General features: G+C 31.9%; 1 protein-coding gene across 2 annotated transcripts; it reads left to right on the top strand.

The window, feature by feature from the left end:
* The first annotated feature begins 1,403 nt into the window (after positions 1-1,403).
* On the top strand, positions 1,404-25,070 carry LOC139482467 (microfibrillar-associated protein 1-like). Of its 2 annotated transcripts, XM_071266372.1 has the most exons (12): positions 1,474-1,694; positions 7,739-7,790; positions 8,832-9,014; positions 9,582-9,711; positions 10,504-10,563; positions 11,993-12,086; positions 12,983-13,013; positions 15,282-15,390; positions 16,641-16,801; positions 19,386-19,545; positions 20,942-21,031; positions 23,469-25,070. In XM_071266372.1, the coding sequence occupies exons 1-12, from the start codon at positions 1,634-1,636 to the stop codon at positions 23,643-23,645; spliced, it is 1,308 nt and encodes a 435-aa protein (XP_071122473.1). In that variant the 5' UTR covers positions 1,474-1,633; the 3' UTR covers positions 23,646-25,070. The 2 variants fall into 2 exon arrangements, with proteins under 2 accessions (XP_071122472.1, XP_071122473.1); XM_071266371.1 differs by lacking the exon at positions 12,983-13,013 and having other exon boundaries at positions 1,404-1,694; positions 11,993-12,117.
* The last annotated feature ends 2,024 nt before the right edge of the window (positions 25,071-27,094 follow it).

The raw sequence follows: 27,094 nt of genomic DNA, 5'->3' as shown, positions 1-27,094 counted from the left end.
GGCCGAGCGGAGCGAGGTGAAATATTTTGTGATTATTTTACATGTATTATGCAGAAAATTATATTTTTTGGGACATTTTCCCTGTATGCATGTGTACTCTCATAGAATCCAACACTGGTTAGATTCTTGTTTAATTTCGAAATACCAAAAACTCGAAACCATCATCATTCAATTCATACCGTCTAATGTTTGATGTAAAAGTTTCACACCAAATCCTATCTTTGACATTTCAAAACCAGACCCATTACAGCGACACTTCTGAATATGAAACTTTGGAATATAGGAACCGAAGTGACCCTCCTTTCCCGGAATTTTAGCCTCCAAATGAGGCAATCTAATTAAAATATAGATCTCCGATTTCGTTATACTATGTTACTACATATGTGCAATCTAATTAAAATATAGATCTCCGTAGTATAACGAAATCGGAGATCTATATTTTAATTAGATTGCAAATGAGGTTTTTGATTACTTGTCTTAACGAATTGCATGCAGGAGATATAGAAATATAGGGCGTCCGTCCGTCCTGTCTTGTTGGCGCTATCATGTATACAATTATTGCTAGATTTTGGTGAAACTTATATCATCTTTGACACTTCAAATGTTTTTAATCCATTATGCTCCCTGTGAGCAAGGATCCCATGCAACTTTTTCTATAGGTGCCGAATTGACTTTTTAACACACCCTTTCCCCCATAGAGAGAAAACGACCAGACCATAAAATATTTTTTCCGAGTCGGTGATTTAATTCAAGGTATATATATTTGTGTGTGATCTAGACCTTACTGGTATATTTGTGAGTGATCTGAGACCTTACTGGTATATTTGTGAGTGGTCTAGACCTTACTGGTATATTTGTGAGTGATCTAGACCTTACTGGTATATTTGTGAGTGATCTAGACCTTACTGGTATATTAAGTCACTTGATTGATTATGATTTATTATTATATGTCTAAAATGAAAAACAAAATAATGATAAGTATATGAGGGAACATGCTTCAGTGTAACTCGAGACATATATACTACAAATGTATAAATGTCTCCAGTGTAAAATAATAATATATACATATGTATAGTTAAATTCAATTTTATTTATTGTCATTAAACAATTACAATGTTTGTGGCATTACAAGTTTAAAATAATAATAAACATCAAAACTTACAAAACGGAACAGTTTACAAAAAATAATAATAAAAAAAAAGTGATTAATTTACAATATTTAATGTTTAAATAACCATGTTACAATGCCCTTTGTTCAATATTTAGTTGAATCGTGTTTAAAAAAGATATTTGTTTCAAGGGGTGAAGCGAGCTAGGCAAATTAAAAACAAACCATATCTTTGGGTAAGACCATATTTTAGTATAAACCTTATTTTCCGGATACTGATTAGTTTTTACTTTTAGAAACAACGCTTATTCGAAACTACAGCATTATAGCTCTGTTTATTGGACGGTCATTTATGCGTTTTATAGAACAGAGTGATCTTATGTCCAAACAAAAAAATATTTAACCCAGAAAAAGAAAACGAAATACATTCTGTTACAAATTTACTCCAAAATTTTAACAATGCTGTTGTTCTTCTGAGTTCTCGAATGCTGTAAATCCGTTAGAAAATCAAGAAATTAAGTTGAGATGTCGAGCAATGTGCCGATCCAGTCGACTGCTGGAGCAGTCCCTTTAAAAAATGAAAAAGGCAAGTATATGGTGTAATTGGGTAAAAGACAATAAGACTGTATTGATAGGCTCAATATACAGAAGCCCATCAAATCAAAACTCATGTTTAAATATTATTGGACTTTTGAATGAAGCAGCTCGATTGTATAACAATATTTTAATAACGGGAGACTTTAATATGCGTGATATTGATTGGAACTTTTGGACTACGCCTCACTCTGAGGACCATTACGAACATACTTTTATTGAAGCTTTACGCGACAATTTTCTATATCAACATATAGATAAACCTACAAGATTTAGGGAAAATCAGATGTGTAGAACTCTAGATTTAGTTATTACAAAAGATGAAAGCAATATTGACAATATTAATATTGATGCTCCACTGGGACTTAGTGATCATGCTACCATTACATTTGACTTTTTGTACTCTTTCAATGAATATGAAACTGGTAAATCGAAATATAAATATTCCAAATGTGACTTCGAAAAATTTTCTGAAGACTTTAGCAATTTTGATTGGGATAGTTCTTTTGAAGATAAAGACATAAGCGAGATGTGGAAAATATTTTATGAAAAATATAAAAAATGTGTCGAAACGTATATACCGAAAACTAATCCTAAACCGGGTTGTCAACCTAAACCATTATGGCTAACATTTGATTGTCTGAGCAATATAAAACGCAAACAAAAGGCCTGGTCAAGATACTTGGCTACTAGACGAGCAGTAGATTTTGATTTTTATAAAGTTGCTAGAAACAGGGCAAATGAGAACGTTCGAAAAGCAAAAAAGGAATATGAGAAGTTAGTGGCATCAAAAGCTAAAACTGAGCCAAAACATTTTTGGACATATGTCAAAAGTAAAGTGAAATCAAAATCAGCAGTATCAAACCTCATGAAACCAAATGGGAACTTAACTACTTCCGACAAGGAAAAAGCGACTGTATTAAATGACTTTTTTACCAGTGTATTTACTGCTGAAAATCCAAATAATATACCTAATATTGAAGAGAGAAATTTTGAATCATCTTTAGACCACTTTGTGATCAATCAAGATACAGTTGAAAAATATCTACTTTTATTAAATGGAAGCAAGTCTATGGGTCCAGATAATATTCATCCGTTAATAGTAAAGAGTATGGCAAATACATTTTCAAAACCTTTGACTTTGATATTTCAAAAGTCCATTGACACTGGAAAAATTCCAAAAGAATGGAAAGATGCTAGAGTTACCCCACTTTTTAAGAATAAAGGTAGTAAACTGGATGCGGGAAATTACAGACCGGTCAGTCTAACTTCAATTGTTTGTAAAACTTTGGAAAAGGTTATACGGAAGGAAATGATTGATCATTTAATAACCAATAATTTGTTATCAGACTCACAGTTTGGTTTTCGCTCTGGAAGATCATGTATATTACAATTACTTGATGTCATGGAAGACTGGTCATTATATATGGATAATAATATATCCTGGGACACATTATATCTCGATTTTGCCAAAGCTTTCGATAAAGTGCCACATAAAAGATTACTAAAGAAACTGTATTCATACGGTATTCGTGGATCTATATTAGAATGGATAACTGACTTTTTAACTGGACGTCGACAACAAGTTGCGGTGAAAGGGGAAAAATCTGAATGGCAAAATGTAATTAGTGGAGTGCCCCAAGGCAGTGTACTTGGACCTGTTCTTTTCATTATATTCATAAATGATTTACCAGATGTTGTGGAGTCTATAGTAAAAATTTTCGCAGACGATACTAAAATTTATGCACCTACTTCTAAATCTGATGTCTTACAGAATGATCTAGATGCCCTCTACGATTGGTCCAAGTTATGGGACATGAAATTTAATGTGAACAAATGTAAACAAATCCATTATGGAAGAAATAATCCTGAAAATGTTTATACCATGAACAATATTGATATCATTAAAGATGAACAAGAAAAGGATCTTGGAATTATTTTTCAAAATGATCTTAAATTTTCTCAACATATATCAAGTAAAATAAATAAAGCCAATAGTATACTTGGGCTAATTAACCGAACTTTTATCTTTAAAGATCAATATACATTTTTAAGACTATACGTTGCGTTGGTACGACCACACGTGGAATATGGAAATACAATATGGTATCCGCATTTAAAGAAAGATATTAATGCTGTAGAAAAAGTGCAGATGAGAGCAACTAAATTAATTCCTGATATACGACATTTAAGCTATGAAGACAGATTAAAAGTACTTAAACTACCTTCCCTAACTCACAGAAGGCGAAGAGGTGATATGATACAAGCTTTCAAAATATTAAAAGGATTCGAAGATATATCTTATGAAAGATTTTTTACTGTCATCAGTACAAATACCCGTGGGCATAATTGGAAATTAGCAAAACCTAGATGTAACACTTCTTTTCGATTAAGACATTTCTCACAACGAATTATTAATGATTGGAATAACCTACCAGTTGAAGTTATTTCATCAAAAACTGTGGAAGCCTTTAAAATTAGTATAGACCGTCATTGGGAGTCAGTCATGTATCAGTTAAGAAATTGATGAGGACACAAATAGTTTTCTATATAACTTTTTAATTGTGTGAAATATTGCACCAAATCATGCAGGATTGATGATTGTATCAGTTTTGAAAGTGTACCAAAATAGGGTGGGCTAAAAAGGATAGGATCCTTCCATATGAGCCCCACAACGATCTTACAGGTATCTTACAGGTATACCCACAAATTATTTGGCACAAGCCAATGGAAGCTAATATGAGGCAGGAATTACCTGTGAATGGGGACGAAGTCTATGATTTTTTTTTTAAATCAACAATGTTAAAAAGAGAAACGGAAAAAACCGTAACGTTTCCGATTTTGGTTCTGTTGTTAGGGATTTTAGTTGTGACGTTATTTAAGTTATGACGTCATATGTAATGTAAACAAAGAACCGCTTACGTTATTTCATATCAAGGAATTATTAAAAATGAAATTGATATTGCGTTCCTTCCTATTTTATACTAGACTGATAAATATATATATATTACTCAAAGTTTCATGCAAACGAGACCGGAAAAAGGAAGTACATTGTAGATTTCTGCGCAGATGCGGGAATTCAAAACACGACACAAAAAAGTTTGAACGATTTTAAGTTCATTAGTACAATGAAAATTTCGGGAAAATTTTCCCGATTTTTTTTTTTTTTTTTTTTATTGAATTTTCTACTGTTATTGGGGACTTCGTCCCCATATAAAACGGACTTATCTGCATAACACATATATAATCTTTTATTTTTTTCGTGCATTTCGAATTTTAATTTCTAAAAAATGAAGAAAGTCGCCTACTACCACATTTAATTTTGTTCAATGACTGCTAAAATAGTATTTTGTGAGTTCATTATTTTTGTGATTTTACTTTTTATAGTATCCTCAATCTTAAGGCCTGTTGGCACGAATTGTCCCAATGTACGTTTTTACTCTCTGGTGCGTTTTCCTTGATGTATTTTCTTCTCTGTGCTTTAAATTTGGTATGCGCTGGTTAAGATTGGGATTGAGGAACAGCAGTATTAAATCTGCCCGTTCTGTCAATGTAATGTGCCACTGTTTGTAATTTGGCTTTTGTCTCTTCTGTGTTTTCGCCGTCCAGTCTTGTTAGCATAGTAGCTAAATTCAAGTTTCTGACCCCGACCTCTTTGGATATTTGGTGTAGCATATCTTCTCGTTCTTTTTCATAGTAAACATCACCCACAAATAATTGGCACAATTATTGAATTATGACAATGGCCACAGGCACTTGTCTCAGAAATTTCTTTTTTCTGTATACCTTAATAATATGAGGTAGGCATTACCTGTAAATGGGGACGAAGTCTGAATGAATTATTTTTATGCCCCACCTACAATAGTAGAGGGGCATTATGTTTTCTGGTCTGTGCCTCCGTTCGTCCATCCGTCTGTGCGTCCGTCCTTCTGTGCATCCATCCGTCCATCTGTCCCGCTTCAGGTTAAAGTTTTTGGTCAAGGTAGTTTTTGATGAAGTTTAAGTCCAATCAACTTGAAACTTAGTATACATGTATGATATGATCTTTCTAATTTAAATGCCAAATTAAAGTTTCGACCCCAATTTTACGGTTCACTGAACATAGAAAATGATAGTGCAAATTTCAGGTTAAAGTTTTTGGTCAAGGTAGTTTTTGATAAAGTAGAAGTCCAATCAACTTGAAACTTAGTGTACATGTTCCCTTTGATAACATCATTCTAATTTTAATGCCAAGTTAGAGAATTTATTCCAATTTCTTGGTCCACTAAACATAGAAAATGATAGTGCGAGTGGGGCATCCGTGTACTGTGGACACATTCTTGTTTTGTAACTTAAATATTTGTAAAAAAAAAAAGAAACGGAAATACCGTAACGTTTCTGATTTTGGTTCTGCTGTTAGGGATTTTAGTTGTGACGTTATTTAAGTTATGACGTCATATGCAATGTAAACAAAGAAACGCTTACATCAGGTAACGTTTTTTTCATATCAAGGAATTATTGAAAATGAAATTGGTATTGCGTTCCTTCCTATTTTATACTACACTGATAAATATATATTTTACTCAAAGTTTCATACAAACGAGACCGGAAAAAGGAAGTACATTGTAGATTTCTGCACAGATGCTGGAATTCAAAACCTGACATCAAAAAAATTGATCGATTTTGAGTTTATTTGAACAATGAAAATTTCGGGAAAATTTTCCCAATTGTTTTTTTTTTAATTTTAATTATTGATTTTTCTACTGTTATTGGGGACTTCGTCCCCATATAACGCAAGGTACTTAACTCGCATTTGAAAATGTCAGACGGTCGTGAAATTCTGTCATATATTCAGACTGATGCATTGCACCGATTTCTGGTTGTCAACCCCACTATAACTTGTAATGTCGTAAATCTAAATTGATTTATCTAACCCGCCTACTTTTGTTGTCAGAATCGTACGCAGCAACCCTACCAAAGTATCATTCGTAATTCTTTAGTCTACTGAGGACAAAATGGAAACGCAAAAGTTGAAGTAAATGTTTAATTATAAAAAAGATTTAAGAAAAAACTGTTAGGTTTTGTCTGAATCAGTTAGGGGACTTACTGAAATAAGTGATTTTTAAATCACTTATTTGAGTAGCAAATTCGAGGTTTTGTCACAAATTGGGATTTTGTATTTTTTTCAAAATTTTAAACACATAGGTTTAAATAATATCTTTTAATTAGTAAAATTAAAAAAAAATATGAACTTTTTGCTTCTTTAAAGTAGCAAGGTTTATGCCTTTGATGCTATCATTTAGCTGAAAATTCTATTTTAGTTGAAAAAATGCTTTACTTAATGAACTGATACTTTCTTAAAAGATTTTTTTTTGAAATTTGTGGGGGTTATTAAAATAATGATACTTAAAGAAGTGATTTTTGGGAAGGAAATTGAGGTCTGATACTTAAACAAGCGATTTTTATGTCATTATCCCAGATTCAGTACATGTACATGGTCATCACCTGAAATGACCTAGTCATCCTAGACAACACAGATGTTGGTTCTGATAAGTTTAGAAACATAATTAGTCCCTGGATCATTAGTATTCTATATTTAAAGCTACAATAGAATTAAATAACTTCTTCTAGTGATTAATTTGTACTACTTAAATAGGTGATTATTAAAGAAAGACAACTCTAACTTCCAACCTTTATGGAAATGATTTTACTTGAATCAGTGATTTAGAAAATCACTTGTTTAAGTAAGTCCCCTGACTGCTGAATAGAACTTATCACCCAGTTAGTAAATGTGTATAAGATACCATTAAAAAATACCCTAACAAGTGTTATGAAATAAGATCAGATAACATTTAGACCTTCCCATAAGCAAGCAAGCCCTAAACAGTTCACATTTGTTTTGTCCTTGTTCAATTGTTCTCTTAAAATGTGAGAATGGTATTATAAAGTTATACATGAATAATATGTTATAATCAACAAGGTTGTTTCCAAAGAAAAAATATTGACATGACTTAAGTCCATATAAATGCTGATTAAAATCATGAATTCCTTTTACAGGTCAAGTTTCTATGCAGAAGGTCAAAGTTAACAGATATGTTACTGGTAAAAGGTAAGTTTGATCAGAGGAAAAGTTTATTAAATTTATTAATAATGTAGATATAGATATTTAGTATTGATCTATACACTGAGTACCCATTCTTTTTAAAATCCATAATAGGAATAGAACATGTACAAATTCTTTGTTAATTTATCATGGACACTTTGAAATTTTGTTTCATGATAATAAGATAATAATTAGAACATGAAGAACTACTGTAGTACAAATGTACATGAAATAGTCCATGTATGCACAGATCTGCACAGCACAGATCTGCACATGAAAAAGATAATATATACATGCTGATAAGGGAGACAATAATTTGATATCATATGGATTATTTCCCTTTGAAAGGTCTATAATAAAATTTACACATGTTGTATTGCAATTGCAAACTTATTGTTTGTTGACCTGAACATGCTGAAGTTTTATGACAAAAGATTAGAGCAATCTACATTTTGTGAATCATTATAAAAAGGAACTCGTCATTTTTGGCCATGATGAGTACAACCGCAAGAAGAAAATGTCTCAATTTCCTAACAGAGCAATGAAATGACATTACATTCAGATCACTTTTAAATTTTTGCCATTAAATGATGATATTTGTGTAAAACTATGTTCAGTTTATACAAAATATTTCAATCTTGATGCATCTGTGGACTCACCAGTTTTGAAAATTGTGAGTCCAGACAGATTTTGATGAGTTCAGGACTCATGGACTCACCTTAGTGAGAACCCTGATGTACATGCACTTTTTATCTCTCAGTTGATATATTGTTTACAAGATTTATAATTCAGGCCATTCATCAGGAGGCGGTACCCGGTACTTTTACCCTCCTATGCTATTGACAAGTACCGCCTAAATGAAGGAATTTTTATATAAGATATTCATGGAATAAATTGAAAAGTACCACCTAGAAAAGTGGAAAGTACCAGTCAACATGAAAGATAATGAAACCCCTGATAATTACCTGCCTGTTGGTACAATGTTCATCTCATTTGATGCATTATTCCTCTTGATAAAATTGTATTTAAAGAATTGATATACTTCAGACCTGATTATGCAGCAGACTCCTCCAGTGAAGAAAGTGATGACGAGTTTGAACTTCAGAGACAGAAAAAAGCACCTAAGGAAGAACCAGTCGAACAAGAAGAAAAGGAACCAGAAGTGAAAGATCGTAGGTTGAGAAGATTACAGGACAGAGAGACAACTCAGGACAGCGATGAAGAGGACAGGTAAACACATTTATGGGTAGTTTTTAAAATTCATTCATATTTTAGATAAAAATGGGGAATATATTTCTATCCAATCAATTCAATTTTAAATAATCAAATACGTTGGTGACCTTTAGTTGTTGATTTCTGTGTCATTGGTCTCTTGTGTGGCAATCATACCACATCTTCTTTTTTATATAATCTTAATAATGCAACATTGCATATGGACAAAATCTAAAATACATATGCAGTATTAATGAAATTGGGAAGATGATTCTAAACATGCTAAATGCACAATGAGATAACAGAAATTACGCAATTTGTCAACTATGTAACGATAGCATTCATGTTTATATCTCAATATTGAGTATATGTACTAATTAGCTTATAACAGTGTTTGATGTGCGATTTTGACTTCTTTTTTTTTGTCACCTCCATAACAAAAATGTCGACTACAAAACAAAATTAGGTCTTAATAAAGTTGAAATGGAATTACTACACAGCATTTGTCTTCATGCATTCATTAAACATGTTAAGTTCATGTTGAATCTAATTTTTATATTTTCACCAAACAAACAAATATTCCAGAGTAACACGACACAGAAGAGAAGTTATTGAACCAGAATTAATACAGGAAGGATCAGATTCTGAGACAGAGGCTAGAGGTCGCAGGGAGGATGAAGATAGTGATGCTGAAAATGAAGATATTGACGAAGAGGTTTGTTATCAGGCCAAATATATAATACATGTGTTTCTGTTAACATCCTGAAAAAAATAGGGTAGGTAGGTAGGCTATATCATTTTATTTTACAATTTTTTTAGCTGGTTTCTACTAGAGAATCAGTTTGACTTTAACAGTGTGGTTCCAAAATGGCTAAAAATTGTAAGGATTAGCGGAAACACATGTATTATTTTTTTTGGCTTAAGGTTTAAGAATAAAGTCCAGAGGTTAAAGGAATGAAGGAGGTCAGCTATTCCAAAAAATAGAGATTTAGACCAAAAAAAATGTGATTAGGTTTTATGGTCATTAGGGTGAAAGGACTAAAAGAGAGACAGAAGTCATAGGAGGAGGTCATTTATTCACAAGCCAAAAGGTTTGGTTTAAATGGGTTGGCATTAGGCTTGAGGTGAATTAGTGTTAGGGGAGGATTAATTACTGAGACAGAAGTAAAAGAGGGGGTAGTAACTTAATAAAAAGTGATTGTTGCATCAAGTCAGAAGGTTAATCTAAAACATACTTGAGTCATGGGTCGACAAAGATTAGCTAAGTACCCAAAAGTTTGAAAACCTCTATTCTAATAAATTTTGGATAAAAAAACAGTTTTTGATATGTACAATGTTTTCTACTCTTTGGTTCTGTTGTTGTCTCTTTGACACATTCCCCATTTTCACTTTAAATTTTATAATGTATAACTGAAAAGTCAGATAAAAATAATAAAATTTGAATCATCATGAAATAAAGATGATATTATACAAAAAAGCAGTTTTTAAACCATGAATTTATTTCCAGGAAATAGAGAGAAGAAGAGCTTTACTGAGACAGAGGGCATTGCAAAGACAGGAAGAAGAGGTAAGGGAGATAACTCTTTAAGAACTTCAAGGAAAATCAATATTTTTTTAAATATCATGGACAGATATATATATGTATACATTACACACACATGCTTGTATTAGTGAATCACAACACATATTGTATCTAATGGTGATTTCTAAATAAATATTCCATGAGATATTTCATCAGATTTATTCACTGACGATCACTCGACATTCACTGGTTAACCGAGTATATTAAAGTTTAAAAAATAGACCTTCTTCATCTTCCAGTATTCAAAACCCTGCTTGTATGAAAATAAGATTATGTTATATGATTCCCAATGTCAGAAAACAATCAACCAGAGAACAAAATACATTTTTATATAATTTAATTTAGAATGTAATGCGTCTTCTAATTGGCTGACGTTATTTTGTTATTATCCCATAGACATAATTTAGTCATGTGACCATGATGTCATCAACATTTTTTCATGGTTTTCTACGGTTAAAAATGGAATTTAGAATTAAATTATAAGAAATGACTGTAATATTTTTTCTGTCTATTCGAAATAACATAAAAAATTTGATGCACACTGTTAAATAACCCGCTACACGTGTTATTTAGTGTGCACCAAATTTTTTATGTTATTTCTTCATAGACAGAAAAAATATTACAGTCATTCCTTAAATGTATAGGTCACTAAGCTGTCTTCAACAATGGACAAAACCTTCCATTTTCTCATTGTTGCAAAAATTATCACCAAACGCTAGAAAATTTGGAGAACCAACCATGTTTGTGTATAATTTCAGTTTTCATGGTTATTCAAATGAAAATTTGAGATGGAAAATAGAGAAATGTTCCAACCCTCACCATCTATAATTAAAAACAATTTTCATACATTTTTAGATCTTTTTTGTGCTCATCAACAATTATTATATGATAAGCCAGACACAAGTTTTGTCTACATTGATGGCCTTAAAGTCAGAACAAGTGGGAGACCAAATTATATATGAGCATTCATAACTAAAAAAATTATATGAATCAAATACAAAGCTCATTAATAACTCAATTTATTTTTAATAATTTTTACAGAAAGAGAGGAGGTTTGATTTATTTGGCCATATTTTAAGATATAATTTTAAATAATGATTTTACAATATATCCCAATAGATTTAGGAAAAAAAGTCTGTTTGTTTACAATTTTTGTTTTAGCATTCTTTTCATGATGTCACAAATAGCACTAGAAATCGATGAAAATTGGTCAATTTCCATAAATTTGTAGGACTAACATGACTAAGTTACCAAAAAGTTCCTTTTTTTCACATTTTTTTCACATTTTGCTTCTTCTAACATAAGACATATCTGACTTGAATATTTGGATTGTCTAAACCTGTAGATGGCCGTTTATACATTCCTTTATAGGAGCATATAATTGAGATTTTATGTCAACATATTTTTATTACAGGAAATTTTAGACGTAGAAGAAGAGAAAGACGATGCAGAGAGTGAGGAAGAATCATCTGAATACGAAGAATACTCTGATTCTGAGGAAGAAACAGGTCCTCGCCTCAAACCTGTCTTCGTCAGAAAGTAAGTATGACTGAGGAAGAAACAGGTCCTCGTCTCAAACCTGTCTTCGTCAGAAAGTAAGTATGACTGAGGAAGAAACAGGTCCTCGTCTCAAACCTGTCTTTGTCAGAAAGTAATTATGACTGAGGAAGAAACAGGTCCTCGTCTCAAACCTGTCTTTGTCAGAAAGTAATTATGACTGAGGAAGAAACAGGTCCTCGTCTCAAACCTGTCTTCGTCAGAAAGTAAGTATGACTGAGGAAGAAACAGGTCCTCATCTCAAACCTGTCTTCGTCAGAAAGTAAGTTTGACTGAGGAAGAAACAGGTCCTCATCTCAAACCTGTCTTCGTCAGAAAGTAAGTATGACTGAGGAAGAAACAGGTCCTAGTCTCAAACCTGTCTTTGTCAGATGGTAAGTGTGACTGAGGAAGAAACAGGTCCTCATCTCAAACCTGTCTTCGTCAGAAAGTAAGTGTGACTGAGGAAGAAACAGGTCCTCATCTCAAACCTGTCTTCGTCAGAAAATAAGTATGACTGAGGAAGAAACAGGTCCTCATTTCAAACCTGTCTTTGTCAGAAAGCAAGTGTGACTGAGGAAGAAACAGGTCCTCATCTCAAACCTGTCTTCGTCAGAAAGTAAGTATGACTGAGGAAGAAACAGGTCCTCGTCTCAAACCTGTTTTCTTCAGAAAATAAGTATGACTGAGGAAGAAACAGGTTCTCATCTCAAACCTGTCTTCGTCAGAAAGTAATTATGACTGAGGAAGAAACAGGTCCTCGTCTCAAACCTGTCTTCGTCAGAAAGTAAGTATGACTGAGGAAGAAACAGGTCCTCGTCTCAAACCTGTCTTCGTCAGAAAGTAAGTGTGACTGAGGAAGAAACAGGTCCTCGTCTCAAACCTGTCTTCGTCAGAAAGTAAGTATGACTGAGGAAGAAACAAGTCCTAGTCTCAAACCTGTCTTTGTCAGAAAGTAAGTGTGACTGAGGAAGAAACAGGTCCTCATTTCAAACCTGTCTTTGTCAGAAAGTAAGTATGACTGAGGAAGAAACAGGTCCTCATCTCAAACTGTCTTCGTCAGAAAGTAAGTAAGAACATGTTGGGTAAACTAAGACCCAATAGTAATATCATGAATATAGCACCTGAAGATATATTACATTTAAAACTTAATAGCTGGGTTGGTTCAATTTTGGTGGTGTCATTTTTACTCTTAAAGGGTTATACCCTTTACAAATTGAAAACTTATGGTATTTTTTGTCTCTCTTTTCAAACTTCAGGTTGTCTCAACTAAATGTTATAAAATGTATATTATATATATAATGCTTATTACCATAGAACTCAGTTTTGTTCAAATTTTGTTAGCATCACTTTTACAGTTCTTGAGTTATGTCTCTTTATAATGTCATATGCTAGCAGGGGCATCATCTGTGTCCCTATTGACTCATTCCTCATTTATTTTCATATAGATTAGACAGTTGGTTTTCCTGTTGAATTGTTTTACACTAGTCATTTTTTGGGCCCTTTTTAGCTTGCTGTTTTTCGATGGTTTAATACAAAGGCTGTGCTTTGACCTAGATAGTGTTTTACTTTTTACTAATTGTGACTTCGATTGGAAAGTTGTCTCATTGGCACTCATACCTCAACTTCTTATATCAAATTTAAATTGTATAACAACACATTCATGGCATTACACAACATGAATAGAAGTATGAATTAAACTTCAAACATTAGAAATCCTTTTTTTGCTATAGATTAACCTTAGATGCTCCCATTAATCCTCTTTATGGTTATAGATTAACCTTACATATTCTCAATAAACCTATTAGCACTACCTGATATAGAGAATATGAGAAAAGATCATCTTTCAATGTGTTAATACCCAGACTTGGCATTATAAAACTCTGGATTAAGTGGAACATTTTTTCAGGGGTTCCCTTTTCACTAACTTTGAGGTAACCTTCAGGAATATCTCACAATGGTGAGTCCATGAGTCACTTTCAAAAATCCTTAATGAGAACCCTAAACTTTATAAAAAGATCATCTTCTATAAATTATATGGTCATGTATGGTCATATTTAAGGACAAGAAAAACTACCCTGTTGCATTTTTCGCAATAAAAACATCGCAATAATTTCTGAATTAACAGTATTTTCTTGATTCTATAATTTTAAGACTAACTATTGTTGATCATAGTGGTGTGGTAGATAGTTAGATATATCTGATGAGAAGCTACTTTGTGTACAGATTATATATATAATTAATAACACTTAGTCATGCAGTCAGGTTAATTTCATTTTTTTTTTTCAGTTTGTTACAAAATTTTTTTAATTTGTTTATATGACAGTAAAGATCATTATTAACACATTGGAAGATTATCCACTGTTATAATTACATGACTAAAAACCAAACATCAGTGTAATATACAACTAATTGTCTAACACGTTTAAAATCATGTTTAGAGTTCTAAATATAGCTGGATTAACTAACTTTAGGCCTCAAGGCTCCTCAATTATTAGATGACACCTTCCAGATACAAATGTACTATAGTCCTTAAATAGGGTTAAGAGGTCAATACCGTATGCCTAGCAAAAAATCTCTGTACAGTGATATTGGCATATTTTTTAAACAAATGACTGAACTTCCAACCATTTGTGCTTATATATGCTGATATGAAGAGCAGAGGACCTTAAAATAAAGGTGCTAAAACAATGGAGTTATTAAATGTACATATACAAAGAAATGAATTTTCAAGTGAAGTCTTATCAATAAATATATCAAGTCAGTATACAATGTAGGTATATATAAGAAAGATAAAGCAGTCAATCACTGGTGAAGACCTTAAGTAGATTTCTGCTATAAACACCATAATAGATATAGGAAGATGTGGTATGAGTGCCAATAAGACAAAATCTCCATCCAAGTAACAATTTATAACAGTAAACCATTATAGGTCAAGAAATGGCCTTCAAGTCTGATTTCCTTTTCATGATAAATATGTAACATATAAGTTTATATTTGATATACATGATAAGTATGTAACATATAAGTTTATATTTGATATACATGATAAGTATGTAACATATAAGTTTATATTTGATCATGATAAGTATGTAACATATAAGCTTGTATTTGATGTACATCATAAGTATGTAACATATAAGTTTATATTTGATATAATTTTGCAGAAAGGACAGAATAACCATACAGGAGAAAGAAAGAGAAGAACTGAAGCAGAAACAGTTAGAGATAGAAGCCAAGAAACTAGCTGAAGACAGACGTAAACAAACCCTCAAGGTAGGCCTTGTTTATAAACTATGACATAGAAATGAAGACATTAGTTCCAGACAGATGTAAATAAAAACTTAAAGGCCGGCCTTTTTAGCTCACCTAGGCCAAGTGAGCTTTTCTCATCACTTGTCGTCCGTCTTCGTTAACTTTTACAAAAATCTTCTCCTCTGAAACTACTAGGCTAAATTTTACCAAACTTGGCCACAATCATCATTGGGGTATCTAGTTTAAAAAATGTGTCCGGTGACCCGACCAACTAACCAAGATGGCCGTTATGTCTAAAAATAGAACATAGGGGTAAAATGTAGATTTTGGCTTTTACTCTGAAACCAAAGCATTTAAAGCAAATCTGACAATGGATTAAATTGTTTATCAAGTTAAGATCTATCTGCCCTGAATTTTCAGACAAATCGGACAACCGGTTGTTGGGTTGCTGCCCCTGAATTGTCAATTTTACCCCTTAAAGGAGTTATTGCCCTTTACAATCAATTTTTAACAATTTTCGTAAATTTTAACAAAATATTTTCCTCTGTAACTAATGGGCCAAGTTCATTATAGATAGAGATAATTGTAAGTAGCAAGAGTGTTCAGTAAAGAAAGATCTCCAAACACATCACCATCACCAAAACACAATTTTGTCATTTAAATAATCCATCTGTGTCTTTTGTTTAATATGCACATAGACCAAGGTGAGCCTCTAGTTCTAAAACTTCAAATTGAAATGAAGACATTAGTTCAAGAAACGTAGGAACATTTATTACAAGTTGTTGGTTGCAATGAATTAAATAGATTTCCCAGTGATATAAAAACCGATAATTTCACATGAGAAATAAAAGTGGTAATTGACTCCTCTGACTTCATACAACAATAGGCGTTTTCAAGATGTCGATAACGTAGAAACAAAACAAATTGTGAATGCATAAAAAAAGCATTTTCTTCTTTGTTGTCATAAAAAAAGGCCATACAACAATATCGTGACCTAAAATTGCTGACTCATGCATCAATATCATTTGAACTCAGGGGTATAGTTGTTACATAGATAATCATACAATATGTCCTTATACTTATATCAGAATGTTCGCTGTGATATTGCTTGATAATAGATGAATGCCTTTTACAAATCAACTATATTAAGAAATATCAATGCATATCACAAGATATCAATATATTATGTATGAAAGTGAAATAAATGCAGATAAAGCCAAAGAAATATAGAGGAAGTAGATAAGCATTTCTCATGAGATTTTCTATTACAGATGGTTGCTGATGAAGCTCGCCGTGAGATTGAAGAAGAAAAGATAATGGCAGAGGCATGTGATCAATTGGAATCTAGTGAGGAGAATGATGAGGAGGAGTATGAAGCATGGAAAGTACGGGAGTTGAGGAGGCTGAAACGGGACAAGGAAGAGAGAGAAACGTAAGTAATGTAATGCCGACATTCCCCCCTTTTTATAGTAAACCTATGTCTGTATAGTTTCTCGAAATTATTGAGTATAAACGATAGATGTTAGTGAGATGTCTAATGTTACAAGTAGTGCAAGACTTGTCATTTGTTATTTTGGCTGTTGTTTTCATGATACGACATATTTGTGTATGTTAGTTTGTAAATAAGTTTTAGTTTACGTACTGATTCCGTATTTTCGCGGTAGTTACCTTATTTATACAATAAACTCAAATAAAACTGTTCTAATGATCTACTAATAAATTTAAAGTCGAAACCCATCTTTATTGATGAAGATCAATCGTGGTTTACAAACAGTATCAACATTACGGGAGTTTCCCTAATATGATCCATGGTTGCCAATTGGTAAACAATATGTAACAAGCTCTGTCATTGGTCCGTCGAAAGTATAAATACCAAAACAACAACAGAAACGACGGAGGGTTTGGTTGACAAGAATGGATAGTGACAAACTTTAATAAATGCTGGAAAATGTAGCTTATTGAACGTTACCTTTGTTTTAATTTAAGGTTGTCGGTGTTGGTGCAAATATTTATTGGTGCAAACTTTAGGTGCCAAATCGGGAGCAAATCCTTGGTGCAAACTTTAGGTGCCAAATCGGGAGCAAATCCTTGGTGCAAACTTTAGGTGCCAAATCGGGAGCAAATCCTTGGTGCAAATATTTATTGGTGCAAACTTTAGGTGCCAAATGGGAGCAAATCCTTGGTGCAAATATTTATGGGTGCAATTGATGGTTTAGGTGTAATTCCTGGGTGTAAATATATTGCTTGGAGCAAATAATGTTTTAGGTGAAAATCCTTGGTGTAAATATTGCTTGGTGCAAATACATATATAGTTTTGTGCAACTTGTTTTGTTAGGTGAAATTCCTAGGTGACAAACTTTAAGAAAGTCAAGTATTTAATATTTATTACGGAAGCTTTATGGTAGGAACGATTTTGTGATTACCTTTAAAGAATTGTTGATTGTTGATTGTATTTCTTATGTCTTAAGGAATTGAGACTTATTATAAACTGTGGATTAGTGAATCTGGTTGATTTACTTTAATGTGATCGAGTTTAGCGCTACACATTGGTAGTTTAATAATATTTAGATAGTGACAGAGTAAAGTCTCTGTTTAGGTTAGTTATAGATAAGACCAACCATACTAGGAGCCGGACTAGGCCAGGAACAGAGCTGTACCACTACCAGTCCAGCATTTTTATAAATAATCATAAAGCATCTAAACTGTTCTATTTCATGTATTTTATTTCACGAATATTTAGTAAATATACAGTAATAACAAAACAAATATAAAATCAATATCGGTAGAGTGTTTTGGTCGACGGTAAACCAACTAGACGTCGACCCTAATATTTTATCCTAATATACATACACACAATAAAAAGATCCCTTTACTTTATGTTCATTGTGTTCTCTGGTGTCCGACTCTAGCACCCGAGAGGCAGTGTTACAGTATGATATACAGTGTGTGATATAACAAAGTGGAACTTTATAGATTGGTTCACAATAATTTATACATGTAGTTTTTGTAGCCCTGTATACTGGATATAGCTGTTTACTCTCAATTTATACATGCAGTCTTTGTAGCCCTGTATACTGGATATAGCTGTTTACTCTCAATTTATACATGTAGTCTTTGTAGCCCTGTATACTGGATATAGCTGTTTACTATTTATACATGTAGTCTTTGTAGCCCTGTATACTGAATATAACTGTTTACTCTCTCCCCAATGCTCTTTCAATCAAACAAAATAATTACATAACAGGCATGTGACTTGGATGGAAAGTTGTCTCATTAACACTCATACCACATCTTCCTATATCTATATAGATGTAAAGCAATATTTGGAATCCGTTGCAATTAAATGTCAAATGAGTGAACAGAAATATATATAGAGGTTAAAAAGCATGACAGGTTCTGTGTTATTAAGGGGGTTAAATGATATGGATATAACTGCAATTGAACCAATTTTTACATTAAATTTAAAAATGTTTACAAAGTAAGATGAGGTTTTCTAGGCATAGATATAATTAGATATCAGCTCCTCAACTATTTGTCAACACAAAGTGAAATTGTTTGGCTCGTTCGCTGTTCACACTTATAATTTTCAAAAATTAGAATGGTGACCTATATTTTTTTATAGAAATTTCATTGTCTGTTCACTTAATTCTTTTTAAGAAAATTTATTCTTTATAATACAGAATTTGTATTTTATTTTGTTATCAAGTCCCTGTCAGTTAATAAAATTTATGATGTTGAGAACTAAGTACACTTGACTACTATTACTAATCAGTTAAAATGATATACAGTGAAATTAAACTTGATCATTTTATTATTAAATCGTGAAAAAAACCAGACACAAAGAAACATGATGTATTTTATTTTGACTCCCTGATTACGATAGGTAATAACGTGTTATTTATATGGCAAAAAAGAGAAGTAGAAATCTGAGACAGAGAGACTGAGAAACATCGTGTACAGTATTTTATTTTGACTCTCTGATTACGATAGTTTAAAATGTGTTATTTATATTGTAGAATAGAGAAGGATAAATCTGAGATAGAGAGAATGAGGAACATGACAGAGGAAGATAGAAGACAGGACTTGAAACTAAATCCTAAAACTGTTACTAATAAGGCTCCTAAAGGGAAATACAAATTCTTACAGAAATACTATCATAGAGGGGCATTCTTCTTGGTAAGAATTAAAATATTAATGCGGAATGAGAATTTTAAGGCCATAAAAAAAGAATATGTTTGTTTGCCTAAATCCTACCCAGACAATAGCTGTCTACTCAAAATCTGTATTGTCCTGTTGTGAAAGATATTTTTATGCCCCACCTACGATAGTAGAGGGGCATTATGTTTTCTGGTCTGTGCGTCCGTTCTTCCGTCCGTCTGTCCCGCTTCAGGTTAAAGTTTTTGGTCAAGGTAGTTTTTGATGAAGTTGAAGTCCAATCGACTTCAAACTTAGTATACATATTCCCTATGATATGATCTTTCTAATTTTAATGCCAAATTAGAGTGTTTTATCAAAGTAAGCACACTTCATCGTATAAAATTTGATTAATATTTATAAAGTCTGATTTAAATCATAGCAATGAAAATTATTACAGAAGTTCTGACTTTCATTGGCTAATTATTACAGGAAATACTGACTTTCAGTGACTATTTATTGCAGGAAATACTGACTTTCAGTGGCTATTTATTGCAGGAAATACTGACTTTCATTGGTTAATTATTGCAGGAAATACTGACTTTCTTTGTCTAATTATTGCTGGTCATGATCAGATGATTGTCTCCCTTTGGTAACGTTCAAAATGGGAAACCAGCCAATTTTTAGTGTAGATTTTCACAAAATCATGTTTAAAGGTGTTTTTTTTTTACACAATCACAATTGTGTAGTACATTTAGTGAGAAAAGGTCAACTTCATGTAGTTGGAGCCAAAATGGTGAAAGTTGGCAGGTAGGGAATATCTTTAAATTTGATCAGGAACATAGATATTGATGGGACTTGAAACTACCTAATTATTGCCGATTTTATCATAGTAAATAAATAACACAATACAGAAAGGAACGTGTATTATATAGGTACTCACTATTATCTTAAAAAAAAACAGCAATAGATGTCAATCAAACTATGTAATGAGTGATACAAACCTGTCACTTCGTCATAATCACATTCGTTTCATCAGAAAACGGTTCAGAATGCAAACAGGGCAATAAGAAAATGACGCAAATTGCATTCTAAGTTTTAATTGCGAATTTTACATACTATTATAAAGCACTTCACATCAAATAAATTACACTTATCTTGGTAATTTTATTTGACAAAACATATCCATTTTAAGATAAAACTTGTATTTGTTGAATGTTTGAAATAATATGTTTAATTTATTGAGCAATCTCATGGTTTTGCAGTCAGATGTTTCTAAAATCCATAAATCTTGCAAAATCTCCTGAAGTTTGTGATTTTATCAGATTCATTTCCAGTTAGATATACTGTTCAATATTCTGATCAATAACTGTTACATTCACCCTTAAACCTACATCTCTGTTTAGATAACTTTTATTTAACTAATATATTATTTCAGGATGCAGATGATGACAGATTACAACAAGATTTCTCTTCTCCCACACTGGAGGATCACTTTAACAAGACAGTCTTACCTAAAGTCATGCAGGTATGTCATTTACAAATGCAAAAGGAAAATATAATTTCAACCTACTGGAATCCGTATCTATCATTGACAATGTAACCTTTAATTTAACCCCTTATCTAGAGATGGGCTACACATGAATTAGGTATGTTCAGTTGATATAAGGAAAAGAATGTCAATATTAAAACATAGGTGAACAATTTGATTGTCTGATTCGTTCCACACAAAATATTTTTTATACAGGTAAAAATGATAAATAACATATATTTTTAATCTATAATATGACATCAAACAGGCCAAGAATAATACAATTGCACAAGTTTACTATCTATCTATTTATATCTATATTTATGTCTATATCAGGTTATATGAACGTCAGCAGTCTTCAGAGAAAACCTTGAAGGTTAATTAGATGGTGTCAAGACTAAAATACACACAAAATACTGATTAAAAATTATCGAGCCCATGTATCGTAAATTGTTTATTCTATACTTTTTATTAATTTGGATATATACATTTTTGTCGAGCCTTCAACTTTAGTTGAAAAAGTGAGACATAGCGATCCTACATTTGGTCGGCGGCTGCAGCCACAAATATTCACTCTGTGGTTTAAAGTTTTTGAAATTTTAATAACTTTCTTAAACTATACTGGATTTCTTAATAACTTTCTTAAACTATACTGGATTTCTTAATAACTTTCTTAAACTATACTGGATTTCTTAATAACTTTCTTAAACTATACTGGATTTCTTAATAACTTTCTTAAACTATACTGGATTTCTTAATAACTTTCTTAAACTATACTGGATTTCTACCAAACTTGGACACAAGCTTGTTTATGATCATAAGATAGTATCCAGAAGTAAATTTTGTAAAAATAAAATTCCATTTTTTCTGTGTTTTACATATGAATGGACTTAGTTTTTCTGCAGGGAAACATTACATTCACTCTGTGGTTAAAGTTATTGAAATTTTAATAACTTTCTTAAACTATACTGGATTTCTACCAAACTTGGACAAAAGCTTGTTTATGATCATAAGATAGTATCCAGAAGTAAATTTTGTAAAAATAAAATTCCATTTTTTCTGTGTTTTACATATGAATGGACTTAGTTTTTCTGCAGGGAAACATTACATTCACTCTGTGGTTAAAGTTATTGAAATTTTAATAACTTTGTTAAACTATACTGGATTTCTACCAAACTTGGACAAAAGCTTGTTTATGATCATAAGATAGTATCCAGAAGTAAATTTTGTAAAAATAAAATTCCATTTTTTCTGTGTTTTACATATGAATGGACTTAGTTTTTCTGCAGGGAAACATTACATTCACTCTGTGGTTAAAGTTTTTAAAATTTTAATAACTTTCTTAAACTATACTGGGTTTGTACCAAACTTGGACAGAAGCTTGTTTATGATCATAAGATAGTATCCAGAAGTAAATTTTGTAGAAATAAAATCCCATATTTTCTGTATTTTACTTTTAAATGGACTTAGATTTTCTGCCAGGAAACAACACATTCACTCTGTGGTTAAAGTTTTCGAAAGTTTAATTACTTTCTTATACTTTTGTTTAATTTGTACCCAAATTGGATAGAAGCTAGTTTATGATCAAAAGCTAGTATCTAGAAGGAAATTTTGTAAAAAAAAATTTGAACCTATATATCTGTATTTTACTTATAAATGGACTTAGTTTTTCTTCCAGTTAACATTACATACAGTCTGCAGTTAAAGTTTTTAAAACATTTATTAGATTCATAAATTATCCTGGATTTTTACCAAACATGGACAGAAGCTTCTTTTAATCAAAAGATAGTATCAAGAGAAATAATTTTATTAATTTTTTCCCTCATTTTTGTTGAGCCTGCGATTTACAGCAAAATTAAGCGAGACACTGGGTTCTGCCGAACCCTTACACATTTTTGTATGTTTTAAATCAAATATGAGAATTTGAGTCAAATAACTGAACTAGAATTTGACAATTGCTGTCTATTTATTTGTGAAATAAGTTGTTAATAAAATTAAGGAACTGAGTTTTAGTCTATCATTCTATCACATAGAATCTTGAGCTCAGTTTATTGTAAACAAACTTTTATTCAGGAGTAATAATTTCCTGACCAAAAATATAATTTGACCAAAATACTTCCAAATTTATTATTTTACTTTTGTAATAAAGAAGAAAAAGATTGTCATGAAAGTACAATTTCACATCTAATTTGGCAAAAAATCTAGCGTTCAATTTGTTGTTAAAGTTATCCTTAACACACGATAAAACTTTTTCAAATAGGGTTAAATTAGAAATTTTTCCACACTTTTTCTAGACATGAAAAATACCTCAAACATAAAGTTCATTATTTTTGTTGTTGTATACCAACAGGTTAAGAACTTTGGACGTTCAGGGAGGACAAAATACACCCATCTTGTTGATCAAGAGTTAATTATTTTTGTTGTATATCAACAGGTTAAGAACTTTGGACGTTCAGGGAGGACAAAATACACCCATCTTGTGGATCAAGATACTACACAGTTTGATGCTCCATGGATGACAGACACGTCACAAAATCTCAAATTCCATACAGCAAAAGGAGGAGGCATGAAACAAAGCTTTGAGAGACCTTCAGGACAAAAGAAGAAATGATAATACATTGTTCATCATTGTGGTACTTCATCTCATCTCATTTCATGATGGTCAGATCTGGACTGTGACTATTTTCCATTGTAAACATCGTGACTATTTTCTACTATGAAGATTGCAACTCTTTTCCTTTGTAAAGATTGCAGCTATATTTTTTTTTATTGTAACACGAGACAGAGTATTGATTTTAACTGATTTTAAATATTATTTTAGTATGAAATCAAACAACACTAAGATTAAAATTGCAAGGGATAGCATGCACAAATATTTCAAGAATTTCATGCATCCATTAAAATATAATGCAAAAGTTACTAAAATCTTTTTCCAAAATTAGTTAAATGGAAAAGTTTGTTTTGAATTGAGATGCTCTTGCCTTATTATTCAAGTAGAGTACTGTCATGCCACTGAAAGTTCACATTGTTAAATCATACATAGTATAATCATTTACATGACATCATGGCTTGTTTGCCAATTTCAGATCATCAATGATTTAATAGCTGCTCTTCAATGTGTGGCCTTATTCAGTTAATAGTATTTAATACAGACAGTGTCACATTAGAATTATTACATACAACATATATGCAATACTTCATTGTTAAAATGAAATATTTTCTTATATTATTGCTTAATGAAAGTAACTAGGCCAAATAAAAATATATGTGTGGTTCCAGTTACATACTTTTAAAAAATAGGGTCGGTAGGTCGTCAATTTTTTTTTTTTTTTTTTTTTTTAATGTCAAAATCCGGAAAAGAATCGTGTGTTTACCGAAATTGTTTCCCTTATTATACACGCCCCAACCGGAAGTCCAACATTTGTAAAATAAACAGCCATGATACGTTTTTAGTTAAATTTTGTTGCATTCTGTTATGAATTCTTGCATTTTAGCCATAACAGATACTTGTGATGGAAATTCAGATGACAGAAATCTATGAATTTAATTATTTTAATTCACAATCCTCAAAATTTGATCATTTGAAAATTTATTTTTAAGAAATGAAAAAAAAGTTCTAGGGTCGGGGGGTTTTAACTAGGGTCGGTCGGGTTACTGGAACCACACATATATTTTTATTTGGCCCTACAATACAAAAAAATCATTGAAGATAGAGGTTTGAAAATTTAACTACAAGTTATGATAAACTGATGTAATATAACAAAAAAAATCTTCTTACATTTTTACTTTTATTGTGAAGACAAATATTTTCTGTTATAAAAGTTTATTTCCTCAAATGGTTGAAAAGTCAAAATTTATAAGAAGCAAAATTATGTATAAATCTAATGTTTAGACTGTTTATATGTATGTGAATTGTAGTGAAGTAAATATGAATATTTTAAGGTATCTTGATTGTGATTGGTTGATAGTTCTGTATATGTGATTAGGTATGTGAGAATGTGTAATTGGATAATAAATAATTTTAAAGCAAGTAAAACTTTTGTCTATCTTTATCACCCATATCATTTATCCCATTGAACTAGAGATAAAGGATACAACAGAAACAGTTAAGTCGGCCTCATATCTTGTCTTACATATAGAAATTGACAATGAGGGACCATTGAAAACAAAACTTTACAACAAAAGAGATGATTTCAGCTTTCTAATTGTGAACTTTCCATTTTTAAGTAGTAACATTCCAGCAGCACCTGCATACGGTGTATATATCGCCAAATTGATACGATATTCCCATGCTTGCATTTCCTTTCATGATTTTCTTGATAGATGGTTGTTGCTCACAAGGAAGCTATTAAACCAAGAGTTCCAAATGGTGAAGTAGAAATCATCACTTCGTAAATTTTACGAATGCCATCACTAGTTGGTTGACCGTAATGGAATAACAGACCGTTTAACAAATGATATCAAATATGTTCCGTACGATGTTACTACAATCCCCTTCCCTTTCATGAATGTGACTCACTGAATTAGACTATTTACCGGATTTGTAATCTCATTAGCAACACGACAGGTGCCACATGTGGAGCAGGATCTGCTTACCGTTCCAGAGCACCTGAGATCACCCCTAGTTTTTGTTGGGGTTCGTGTTGTTTATTCTTTAGTTTTCTATGTTGTGTCATGTGTACTATTGTTTGTCTGTTTGTTCTTTTCATTTTTAGCCATGGCGTGGTCAGTTTATTTTCGATTTATGAGTTTGACTGTCCCTATGGTATCTTTCATCCCTCTTTTGTTGATTCATGTGTGTTGAACTTTGACTCAGATGTCAAACTGTTTGAACAGACTTTTTCAGTTTGATGTGACTGTCAGTCAAGTGAGAGGTTTAGCTAGCTATAAAACCAGGGTTAAACCACCATTTTCAACATAACAAAATGCTTGTTTTGGAATATGACAGTTGTCCATTCATTTGATATGTTTGAGCTTTTGATTTTGCCTTTTGATTACGGACTTTCGGATTGGAATTTTCTCAAGAGTTTAGTATTTTTGTTATTTTACTTTTAACCAGAACTTATCAAATTTTCTTCTGGTAAAAATCTTTCATCACAAGGAGGTAAAATTTGGTTTACAGATTTGAATCTAATCATGACTGATTTGAATATGTCGATAAAACAAAGACAAAGCTTAACAAACAAATGTGGGACCTTAGATTAAACATTGAATTTATCACATGGAAAATAACATATGATTGTTTATCAAATTTTTAATCAGGCTGATCACTTAATTCTTTCTATGATATAATGATAAGAAGATGAGGTATGATTGCCAATGAGTTAACTATTCACCAGTGGATGTAAACAATATAGCATTTTGTTCCAGTACAATGGATTTTTAACCAGTAGGGTACTTATAATGCATTGCTTGTTATACATCACCTACTGCTCATGTTGTTTCTAGAAGTGACCTATAAATTAGAATATGGAATTAAATTAGTCTGAACACTCATACTACATCTATTTCCAAAGACCACCCTTTTTTTGGACGATCAATGCATTTGAATGGGAGCATATAGTTGGACCCCCCCCCCCCCCCCCTTTTTTTAAAAGCTGCATCTGCCCCTGCTCTTTTAAAAATCATTGATTCAGAGAAAACCTTCTCTGATACTGGCATCATTTATAAGATGCTATATTTTTTTTTATTGACAACATATTTGTAAACATACTCTGAAGACGTTTTTCTACAAAGAATAGGTGTTCCTATTGGAACCAACTGTACTCCTCCTCTTAATCACTGTTCCCTGTATTCATAAGGCAGATTTCCTACAAGGAGCTTTTCGGGATATGGGGAAATAAGCAAACATTTTTTTGTAGCTGCACGGTAGAATATAATTTATAAGATGGTGATCTCTCGATATAGTTCTATGGTGACTTTGTTGAACCAGTCTATTCCATCAAAATTGATATGAAGGATGCAACAGATATAGTAAGGTCTGTCTGATATCTTGACATATATCTGGCAATTCACAACGGTGATCGGCGGAAAACTAAAATTCAAAACAATAAGGATGCA

This window comes from Mytilus edulis, chromosome 7, assembly GCF_963676685.1.
Source record: "Mytilus edulis chromosome 7, xbMytEdul2.2, whole genome shotgun sequence".
Taxonomy (NCBI): Eukaryota; Metazoa; Mollusca; class Bivalvia; order Mytilida; family Mytilidae; genus Mytilus; species Mytilus edulis.
Note: the sequence above shows the minus strand (reverse complement) of the source record. Positions and strands in the feature narration are given on the sequence as shown.